A 12,267-nucleotide genomic window follows, 5' to 3' on the forward strand; every position below is an offset into this window, starting at 1 on the left:
ACATTGACGGCCTACCAGGAGTAGTTGTAGTAGTAGTAGCAGTAGTAGTAGTAGTTGTAGCAGCAGTAGTAGTTGTAGTAGCATCAGTAGTAGCAGTAGCAGTTTAAAGCCTATGTACAGTGTAACAGTTTGGTGACATAGCCAGGCCAGGGTGCTTTGCTGTCCAGGTTTGTTGTGTTTTTTCCTTAACCCCTCCCTCTCAGATATTGACCAATGGAATAAGGTGATTGAGCAGCTGGGCACGCCTGCGCCAGAGTTTATGAAGAAACTGCAGCCCACCGTCCGTAACTATGTAGAGAACAGGCCCAAATACACAGGCCTCACCTTCCCCAAGCTCTTCCCTGACTGCCTCTTCCCTGCAGACTCAGAGCACAACAAACTCAAAGGTGAGTCTATGAAGTGGCGGTTCTGTTCTGTTCAATTCTATTCGGTTCTATTCAATTCTATTCGGTTCTGTTCTGTTCAATTCTATTCGGTTCTGTTCTATTCAATTCTATTCGGTTCTATTCAATTCTATTCGGTTCTGTTCTATTCAATTCTATTCGGTTCTGTTCTGTTCAATTCTATTCGGTTCTGTTCTATTCAATTCTATTCGGTTCTGTTCTATTCAATTATATTCGGTTCTGTTCTATTCAATTATATTCGGTTCTGTTCTATTCAATTCTATTCGGTTCTGTTCTATTCAATTCTATTCGGTTCTGTTCTGTTCTATTTTGTTATTTTCAAGAAGGCATTGTGCAGCATGCAGAAACTAGAGATTGTTTGTGTCTGTGAGTGCTATACAGTGTGTCAATGTGTCTTTGTGTGTTGCTCATGGAGTCAAGGCATATATATTTTATGTGATTGTAATCTCATCAAACTGAACTGGCTTTTGGCTCACGAGAGGCAGAGTAAGTGAAGTGATATACTGTAACTGAAATTGACCAGGGTGACAGTCACTCCCTTCAGTGAAATTTATTTAGAGGAAGAGGGTTTAAACCAAGACGTCATCCACTAGACGTCATCCACTACCTCTCCATCTACATTTCCAGATCATGGTATTCCCAGGAAGTCTTTCTACAGGAGGCTTCCAGAGAAAATAGTTGACAAAATCCCTGGAGGATAACAGGCTATATCTGATGAAGACAGATTTCTCCTAAATATAATGAAATCTGCCTGGTACTGCTGCTACATCAAGCCATGCAGTGTGTCTGGGAAGGAAATTCACATGAATGACTCAGGAGCCCTCCTGCTGCCTCCTGTCTCCTTCCTCTTGCCTGCCTCCTGTCTCCTGCCGTCTCCTGTCTCCTACCTCCTGTCTCCTGTCTCCTGCCGCCTCCTGCCTCCTGTCTCCTGCCACCTCCTGCCTGCTGTCTCCTGTCTCCTCCTGCCTGCTATCTCCTGTCTCCTGCCTGCTGTCTCCTGTCTCCTCCTGCCTGCTATCTCCTGTCTCCTGCATGCTATCTCCTGTCTCCTGCCTGCTATCTCCTGTCTCCTGCCTGCTGTCTCCTGTCTCCTGCCACCTCCTGCCTGCTACCTCCTGCCTACTGTCTCCTGCTGGCTAATGTGTCCTGTATGTTGCCCCCTGTCTCTTGTCTCCCGCCTCCTGCGGCCTGCCTGCTACCTCCTAGCTCCTTCCTGCTGACTGCCTGATCCCGGCAGAAATCAGACTTAAGTAGAGGAGATGGGCTGCTAGAGGAATACACCCACTGAGTTAGAGAGGACATAATGGTTACAGTCACAGCCAGAGACGGAAGGAAAGATGTAGTGTTAAAGTGACTGTGTTAGAGAGCGAGTGTGTTAGAGAGCGAGTGTGTTAGAGAGCGAGTGTGTTAGAGAGCGAGTGTGTTAGAGAGGGAGTGTGTTAGAGAGGGAGTGTGTTAGAGAGCGAGTGTGTTAGAGAGCGAGTGTGTTAGAGAGAAACTGCATTAGAGTGATTGACTACTGAGCTGAGCCGAGCCAAACCGACCAGAGATGTACTGGGCTAGCCTGGCTATGCATCCACCATAATTACTGGAACCGTGCTGGAAAGGACAATGACAAAATAAAATATTTCAGCTGGAACAGTATATGCTTGGGGTCGGCATGATAGTGTGAAAAGGGTATGAGAGCACTGTTTACGTAGCTGTACTGGAGGCTAGGTAGGAGCCTGGGAAATCCTGTTAGGACTAAAGCTAGTGGAGCCGTGGTCTTTGGTTACACTGCATGCTGAGAGAGCTGCTATCTTAGAGATAAGGAGTGACTCAGAGGAGGGAGCGTCTGAGCCGCCATTTTGGAGATTGCTATGGCTGGCCTATAGCTGCTGGCATGGTGATGCAGCACAGTGTGGGGAATGGTGATGAGAGAAGGTACAGTGCAGATCGTCTGACTGCTGCTAATAGACTATTTATAGTGAGTCAGACTGTCAGGGCCGTACGAGGGGTGGAGAGATGGGGGAAGGATGAAGGGATGGGGTGAGGGATGGAGGGAGGGATGGATGGATGGTGGGAGGGATGGGATAGAGGGATGGGGAGGGATGAATGGAGGGGCTGTGGGAGGGATGGAGGGGCTGTGGGACGGTTGGATGGAAGGATGTGGCAGGGATGGGATGGATAGATGGAGGGGCTGTTGGAGGGATGGATGGAAGGATGGTGGGAGGGATGGATAGAGGGGTTGTGGGAGGAATGGAGGAGCTGTGGGAGAGTTGGAGGGATGGATAGAAGGACGGTGTGAGGGATGGAGGGATTGTGGGGTTGTGGGAGGGATTGGGGGTTGTGGGGAGGATGGGGGAGCTGTGGGAGGGATGGAGGAGCTGTGGGAGGGATGGAGGGGCTGTGGGAGGGATGGAGGGATGGGTAGAAGGATGGTGGGAGGGACAGAGGGATTGGGGGGTTGTGGGAGGGTTTGGGGGGTTGTGGGAGGGATTGGGGGGTTGTGTGAGGGATTAGGGGGTTGTGGGAGGGATGGGTTAGCTGTGGGAGGGATGGAGGAGCTGTGGGAGGGATGGAGGGGCTGTGGGAGGGATGGGGGGATGGGTAGAAGGATGGTGGGAGGGATTGTGTGAGGGATTGGGGGGTTGTGGGAGGGATTGGGGGGTTGTGGGAGGGATTGTGGGTTAAGAGTTTGGTATTGTAGAACTGAACATATTGGTACAAGAGCAGGAAGCACAGATGGATTCATCATGATCATGTTTTTTTATTTTATGAATTTGCATCTAAAGAAATGTTACATTTGTAATTTAAGGCTCATACAAAAAGTTGTAAGAGCGTTGTAATTCATAACCTGGAGAAACAAGTAGGTTACCAGCAAGCTCTCTTCTCTCTTCTGACATGAGATTGAATGTCTGTGTGTTGAACCATAATATTCCCTGAGTGTTAAGCCTTGACTGTGGTGCTATGGAAACAGAAGAGGGAAACATCTTAAAGGAACAGTAAACTATTGTCTCACATGGAGACAATATGAGACAAAGTAGTGCACTACAGATGGGATAGAGTGCCGTTTTGGATGCACATAATGTTTATTGCTGATTGAGTTTCTCCCTTCTCCTATTCTATCCATTTACTCTGACCCCACTCTCTCTGTCTGCTCTCTCCTTCCTTGACTCTGACGCTTCTCTCTCTCTCTCTCTGCTTCTCTCTGTCTCCACAGCCAGCCAGGCCAGAGACCTGTTGTGTAAGATGTTGATTATTGATCCAGCCAAGCGGATACAAGTGGACGAAGCTTTACAGCACCCCTACATCAATGTTTGGTACGACCCAGCCGAGGTGGAGGCGGTGAGTAGGAGGAGTCTGTAGCTAGAACTCACTGGCAGCCATATCAGTTAGTAGCCCTAGGTCAATCCTACAGCTTGGTACTTGTTTAGTTTGGGCTGTTTTGTATTAGTGGTGTGTAGATATATTATTGTTTATGTTACATTCCCCTCTCATAATGGTTACTATAGGAACCATCCAGAAAAACATTTCTGTTGTTGTCTTTGTTGTTTAGTTTGTATCCCCTGCTTGCTCTTCATGGTTTGACCTTTTATGGCAATCCTTTTACCCACCACAGTCTGGCATTAGGTAGTCATGGAAAAATGTACGCATTTTACTGACTATCATGGTACTGTAGAGACATAACAGTGGGCTCAACTGGTTGTTTTACCCATAGAAATATATACTATGCTGGAATGTGCTTGATTCCTCAAATAGAGCACAGATACAAAACCCAGTCTCACTGCTCACTGCTTTGGGAGAATACAGTATAGTTCATTCTCATCCAAGGAGCTGTGTGATAAGGATAGTTAATACTGGATAGTTAATACTGGATCATATAGCAGAGCAGGCATTTCTTAAGCTACGCTGGTTATGTACTGAAGTATAGTCATTCCCTTTTAAAGACCTTCATCACTGTGGGATAATAGTGAGTTTGGGAAAAAGCCATTTGCAGCCTGTCTCTTACTTGATGAAGACTTTAGATGCATTTCACATCAAGTAGGCCTATCTGCCTATGCATAATGCAATACAGTGTGACATGGCCTTCTCTGAACCCAGTGAAGCAGACAGAACTGGGGTGCTGAATGAAAAGTTAACCTCTCTGTTAGCCTGGAACCCAAACTGATACAATCTCTTCCCAATAGTGAAATGTAGTGTATTAGTATATTAGTTTGGATTTCAGCATACGACTATGTGAAAGAGATGTATCAATGACTCTCAACAAGATCAATTAAGTAGATTTTAATCAAGTTTATTTTATTTAGTTATTTGCAATAAATCGCACACCTTCATTATAATATCTGTTTGACAGTTGGAATATGCATTTTAAAGTATATTATTATATGATATTGTGTAATATGTACATATCATTTGTAGCATGTCTCATTCTTTTGTGAAAACATACATTTTACTTAATCAAAACAAAAATGACCAAAAAAGTTACATTTTACTGTTTTATGATGGGATGTTCTATATTGTTGTATAGATGTGATATATAGATTATATTGGCCATCAATGGCATTACATTTTCCCTGAAACCAATGTACTGTTTTCTCCCCTCTTTATTGTTCATTTCATGCTGATGAAGGCCAGGGATCTCGTCCAAATATCAATGGTAAATAAAAAAAATGACTTTACACCAAGAGAAATATATCTCCTATACAGCATATACAGCTTTACAAACATGATATGACCACATATGGCTTTACGAAACTGTATTTGGGGGTAGGTAGTCAAAACCCCATCTTCAGAACTTTTTCACTGACCCAAAATTGAGAAATGTGTCATACATACTCTTAGAAATAAAGGTGCTACGTGGTTCTTTCGGCCGTCCCTGTAGGAGAATAACACGTTTGGTACTAGGAGTGTACAGAATGGAGAGCATTACAAACATGATATGACCAGATATGACCAAAATTGCACTATCCTAAGGAACCCTCATACTTCAGACAAAAAAAAGGTATATAATGTTGTCAATCAACAATGACAAGCCACCTGGGTCTGACAACTTGGATGGAAAATTACTGAGGATGATAGTGGACGATATTGCCGCTCCTATTTGCTATCACTTCAATCTAAGCCTACAGAAAAGTGTGTGCCCTGGAGTGAAGCCAAAGTCATTCCACTACACAAGAATAACAAAGCACCTTTTTACTGGCTCAAACAGCCAACCGATCAGCCTGTTACCAACCCTTAAACTTTTTTGAAAAAATTGTGGTTGCAAGATACAATGCTATTTCAAAGTAAACAAATTCACAACAGGCTTTAGCATGCTTATAGGGAAGGGCACTCAACATGTACACGGCACTTACACAAATGACTGATGATTGGCTGAGAGAAATTGATAATAAGAAGATTGTGAAAGCTGTTTTGTTAGACTTCAGTGCAGCTTTTGATATTATCGACCGTAATCTGCTGCTGTAAAAACAAATGTGTTATGACTTTACATCCCCTGCTATAGTGTGGATTGAGAATTACCTGTCTAACAGAACACAGAGGGTGTCCTTTAATGGAAGCCTCTCCAACATAATCAAGGTAGAATCAGGAATTCCCCAGGGCAGCTGTCTAGGTCCCTTAATTTGTTCAATCTTTACTAACAACTAGCATTGAGTAAAGCCAGTCTGTCTAAGTATTCTGATGACTCAACACTATACTGTAACGGCTTTCCTCCTGGGATGGAGAGGCGGACCAAAATGCAACGTGGTTGAAGTTCATGTTTTTTAATAAGAATAAGAACTAAACATGAACATAATACAAAACAATAAACACAGAAAAACCGAAACAGCCCTATCTGGTGCAACAAACACAAAGACAGGAAACAACCACCAACAAAACCCAACACAAAACAGGCTACCTAAATATGGTTCCCAATCAGAGACAATGACTGCCTCTGATTGAGAACCATATCAGGCCAAACATAGAAATAGATAAACCAGACACACAACAGAATTCCCACTCAGATCACACCCTGACCAAACAAAACATAGAAACATACAAAGCAAACTATGGTCAGGGTGTGACACATACATGTCGGCTACCACAGCAAGTGAAATCATTGCAATACTTAAACAAAGAGCTGCAGTCAGTTTTAGAATGGGTGGCAAGAAATGAACTAGTCCTCAATATTTCAAAAACGAAAAGCATTATATTTGCAACAAATCATTCACTAAACCCTAAACCTCAACTAAATCTTGTAATGAATAATGTGGAAATTCAGCACGTTGAGGAGACTAAACTGCTTGGAGTAACCCTGCATTGTAAACGGTTGTGGTCATAACATATTGATGTTGGAGCTAAGATGGGGAGAAGTCTGTCTGTAATAAAGTTCTGCTCTGCTTTCTTGACATTGCTATCAACAGAACAAGTCCTACAAGCCCTAGTTTTGTCGCACCTGGACTACTGCCCTGTTATATGGTCAAGTGCCACAAAGAGGGACGTAGGCGAATTCCAGTTGACCCAGAACAGAGCAGCATGGCCGGCCCTTAAATGTACACAGAGAACTAACATCAATGACATGCATGTCCATCTCTCCTGGCTCAAAGTAGTGGAGCGATTGATTGCGTCAGTACTTGTCTTTGTGGGAGGTATTGACATGTTGAAAGCACTGAGCTATCTGTTTAAATGACTAGCACACAGCTTGGTGGTGTGCATACCCAACATACCCATGCATACCCAACAAGACATGCCCCTGTAACAGCTTAACTTTCGTCCGTCCCCTCGCCCCTACCCGGGCTCGAACCAGGGACCCTCTGCACACAAGACAACAGTCACCCACAAAGCATCGTTACCCATCGCGCCACAAAAGCCACGGCCCTTGCAGAGCAAGGGGAACCACTACTTCAAGGTCTCAGAGCGAGTGACGTCACCGATTGAAACGCTATTAGCGCGCACCACCGCTAACTAGCTAGCCATTTCACATTTGCTACACCACCAGAGGTCTCTTCACAGTCCCTCAAGTCCAGAACAGAATATGGGAGGCGCACAGTACTACAGAGAGCCATGACTACATGGAACTCTATTCCACAGTACTACATAGAGCCATGACTACATGGAACTCTATTCCACAGTACTACATAGAGCCATGACTACATGGAACTCTATTCCACAGTACTACATAGAGCCATGACTACATGGAACTCTATTCCACAGTACTACATAGAGCCATGACTACATGGAACTCTATTCCACAGTACTACATAGAGCCATGACTACATGGAACTCTATTCCACAGTACTACATAGAGCCATGACTACATGGAACTCTATTCCACAGTACTACATAGAGCCATGACTACATGGAACTCTATTCCACAGTACTACATAGAGCCATGACTACATGGAACTCTATTCCACAGTACTACATAGAGCCATGACTACATGGAACTCTATTCCACAGTACTACATAGAGCCATGACTACATGGAACTCTATTCCACAGTACTACATAGAGCCATGACTACATGGAACTCTATTCCACAGTACTACATAGAGCCATGACTACATGGAACTCTATTCCACAGTACTACATAGAGCCATGACTACATGGAACTCTATTCCACAGTACTACATAGAGCCATGACTACATGGAACTCTATTCCACAGTACTACATAGAGCCATGACTACATGGAACTCTATTCCACAGTACTACATAGAGCCATGACTACATGGAACTCTATTCCACAGTACTACATAGAGCCATGACTACATGGAACTCTATTCCACAGTACTACATAGAGCCATGACTACATGGAACTCTATTCCACAGTACTACATAGAGCCATGACTACATGGAACTCTATTCCACAGTACTACATAGAGCCATGACTACATGGAACTCTATTCCACAGCACTACATAGAGCCATGACTACATGGAACTCTATTCCACAGTACTACATAGAGCCATGACTACATGGAACTCTATTCCACAGTACTACATAGAGCCATGACTACATGGAACTCTATTCCACATCAGGTAACTGATGCAGTAAAATCAGATTAAAATAAAAACAGATAAAACTACACCTTATGGAACGGATTGTGGGGAGACAGACACAAACACGTATATACACACACACCTAATAATCCCCAGTGTTCAATTGGCTCATTCATCCCCCTCCTCTCCCCTGTAACTATTCCCCAGGTCGTTGCTGCAAATGAGAATGTGTTCTCAGTCAACTTACCTGGTAAAATAACGGATAAATAAATAAATAAAATAAATAAACATGCTAACACGCAATCCACACACATGTACATTAATATTGTTATATTGCTGTAATATGGATTTTTGTATTGGAGATATGTTGTGGTAAATAGTGTGTAGTATTGTGTGATATACTGTTTTATTTCGTATGTAATTGCCTTAATCCTGTATGGACCCCAGGAAGTGTAGCAGCAGCTAATGGTGATCCTTAATAAACAGAAAAATACTGAATACTAACTCAGAGACTATGTGGCAGGATGTCTGTGTGGCAGGATGTCTGTGTGCTGTGCACGTCTGTGTGGCAGGATGTCTGTGTGCCATGCATGTCTGTGTGGCAGGATCTCTGTGTGCCGTGCATGTCTGTGTGGCAGGATGTCTGTGTGGCAGGATGTCTGTGTGGCTTTCTCCTCACTAACAGGAAGTAACATACCGTCTGGCTGCATCTATGAATACCGGAGCCATTTTTCACTGTAGAAGTGGTCATTAATGTGTTGATGAAACTGCAAGAAAACCGTGCTGTAGCCTTCTGTACTCTGTCATATCTAGACAGAACGTCTATGCTATCTTATTGCAATCTTAAAATAAATGAAAAAACCTATAGATTTGATAAATTGGTTCGTAGTAACACTACCTAAATATCCTATCCGATAGAGTTGAGGGTAGTTGGAGGAGTACTGAGGAGATACAAATGATTGACAGGCGTCAGTCAGTCAGTTGATGTCTGCAGCACTGGTAGGCTGCCATGCCTATAGTATGTTACATACAACAACACAGTCAGATGTCCTATACTATTATCCTGTCGTCTATACCTGTCATATACAGTGCATTTGTAAAGTATTCAGACCCCTTGACTTTTTCCACATTTTGTTACGTTACTGTCACGTCTACTCCTGCTCCTCCACTCCGGCGTTTGACGTCGCCGGTATACTAACCACCGGTCCTGGCATCCATCATTACGCGCACCTGGCATCCATCATTACGCGCACCTGGCACCAATCATTATGCTTCATCTTGAGGCACACCTGGACTCCATTACCTCACTTTTTCCCTCCCCTGGCATCACAATACCCCATTATGACAAAGCGAAAACAGGTTTTTAGACTTCTTTGCACATTTATTAAAATTCAAAAACAGAAATACCTTATTTACGTAAGTATTCAGACCCTTTGCTACGAGACTGGAAATTGAGCTCAGGTGCATCCTGTCTCCATTGACCATCCTTGAGATGTTTCTACAACTTGGTTGGAGTCAACCTGTGGTAAATTAAATTGATTGGACAGTATTTGGAAAGGTACACACCTGTCTATATAAGGTCCTACAGTTGACAGTGCACATTGGAGCAAAAACCAAGTCATGAGGTTGAAGTAATTGTCCGTAGAGCTCCGAAACAGGATTGTGTCGAGGTACAGATATGGGGAAGGGTACCAAAAATGTTCTGCAGCATTGAAGGTCCCCAAGATCACAGTGGCCTCCATCATTCTTAATTGGAAGAAGTTTGGAACCACCAAGACTCTTCCTAGAACTGGCTGCCTGACCAAACTGAGCAATCGAGGGAGAAGCTCTTGGTCAGGGAGGTGACTCTGCCAGAGCTCCAGAGTTCCTCTGTGGAGATGGGAGAACCTCCCAGAAGGACAACCATCTCCGCAGCGCTCCACCAATCAGGCCTTTATGGTAGAGTGGCCAAACGGAAGCCACTCCTCAGTAAAAGCCACATGAAAGTCCGATTGGAGTTTGCCAAAAGGCACATAAAGGATTCTCAGACCATGAGAAACATGATTCTCTTGTCTGATTAAACTAATATTGAACTCTTTGGCCTGAATGCCAAGTGACACGCCTGGAGGAAACCTGGCACCATCCCTACGGTGAAGCATGGTGGTGGCAGCATCATGCTGGGGGGATGTTTTTCAGGAGCAGGGACTGGGAGATTAGTCAGGATCGAGGGAAAGATGAACAGAGGAAAGTACAGAGCGATCCTTGATGAAAATCTTCTCCAGAATGCTCAGGACCTCAAACTGGGGTGAAGGTTCACCTTCCAACAGGACAACGAACCTAAGGACACAGCCAAGACAACGCAGGAGTGGCTTCGGGACAAGTCTCTGAATGTCCTTGAGTGGCCCAGCCAGAGCCCGGACTTGAACCAGATCGAACATCTCTGGAGAGACCTGAAAATAGCTGTGCAGCGATGCTCCCCATCCAACCTGACAGAGCTTGAGAGCATCTGCAGAGAAGAATGTGAGAAACTCCCCAAATACAGGTGTGCCAAGCTTGTAGCGTCATACCCAAGGAGACTCAATGCTGTAATTGCTGCCAAAGTACTGCCAAGGGACTTGAATACTTATGTAAATGTAATATTTCAGTTGTTTTTTTAATTGCAAAAATGTCTAAAAACCTGTTTTTGCTTTGTCATTATGGGATATTGTGTGTAGATTGATGAGTAAAAAATGACTATTTTGTCAATTTCAGAATAAGGCTGTAATGTAACAAAATGTGTAAAAGGTCTAGGGGTCTGAATACTTTCCAAATGCACTGGACTATACTCCTGTCATTTATATCCGTCCTATACTATACTCCTGTCCTATACTATACTCCCACCCTATACTATACTCCTGCCCTATGCTATAGTCCTGTCATCTATATCTGTCCAATACTATACTCCTGTCATCTATATCCGTCCTATGCTATACTCCTGTCCTATACTATACTCCCACCCTATACTATACTCCTGCCCTATACTACACTCCTGTCCTATACTATACTCCTGTCATCTACATCCGTCCTATACTATACTCCTGTCATCTATATCTGTCCTATAATATACTCCTGCCCTATACTATAGTCCTGTCCTATACTATACTCCTGTCATCTATATCCGTCCTATACTATACTCCTGCCCTATACTATACTCCTGCCCTATACTATACTCCTGGCCTATACTATAGTCCTGTCCTATACTATACTCCTGCCCTATACTATACTCCTGCCCTATACTATACTCCTGTCCTATACTATACTCCTGTCATCTATATCCGTCCTATACTATAGTCCTGGCCTATACTATAGTCCTGTCCTATACTATACTCCTGCTCTATGCTATAGTCCTGTCCTATACTATACTCCTGTCATCTACATCCACCCTATACTATACTCCTGCCCTATACTATAGTCCTGTCCAATACTATACTCCTGTCATCTACATCTGTCCTATACTATACTCCTGTCCTATACCATACTCCTGCCCTATGCTATAGTCCTGTCCTATACTATACTCCTGTCATCTACATCCGTCCTATACTATACTCCTGGCCTATACTATACTCCTGCCCTATGCTATAGTATGTCCTATACTATACTCCTGTTATCTATATCCATCCTATACTATACTCCTGCCCTATACTATAGTCCTGCCCTATGCTATAGTATGTCCTATACTATACTCCTGTTATCTATATCCATCCTATACTATACTCCTGCCCTATACTATAGTCCTGCCCTATGCTATAGTCCTGTCGTCTATATCCGTCCTATACTATACTCCTGTCCTATACTATACTCCTGTCCTATACTATACTCATGCCCTATACTATACTCCTGTCCTATACTATACTCCTGTCCTATGCTATAGTCCTGTCCTGTACTATA

At 43.7% G+C, this 12,267-nt stretch overlaps 1 protein-coding gene across 27 annotated transcripts in view; it reads left to right on the forward strand.

Annotated features, from left to right (window-relative positions):
• mapk10 (mitogen-activated protein kinase 10) overlaps nucleotides 1-12,267 on the forward strand; it is a 135,690-nt gene that overhangs the window by 101,694 nt on the left and 21,729 nt on the right. For 19 of the 27 annotated variants that reach the window (XM_031826101.1, XM_031826112.1, XM_020484755.2 and 16 more), the window contains 3 exons: nucleotides 204-386; nucleotides 3,607-3,731; nucleotides 5,017-5,043. In XM_031826101.1, the coding sequence (XP_031681961.1) occupies nucleotides 204-386; nucleotides 3,607-3,731; nucleotides 5,017-5,043 (335 nt within the window). The remainder of the gene's footprint in view (nucleotides 1-203; nucleotides 387-3,606; nucleotides 3,732-5,016; nucleotides 5,044-12,267) is intronic. The other 8 variants (XM_031826110.1, XM_031826116.1, XM_020484751.2 and 5 more) reach the window with 1 other exon arrangement.

The sequence above is a fragment of the Oncorhynchus kisutch genome, linkage group LG6 (genome assembly GCF_002021735.2).
Source record: "Oncorhynchus kisutch isolate 150728-3 linkage group LG6, Okis_V2, whole genome shotgun sequence".
NCBI classification, from domain to species: Eukaryota; Metazoa; Chordata; class Actinopteri; order Salmoniformes; family Salmonidae; genus Oncorhynchus; species Oncorhynchus kisutch.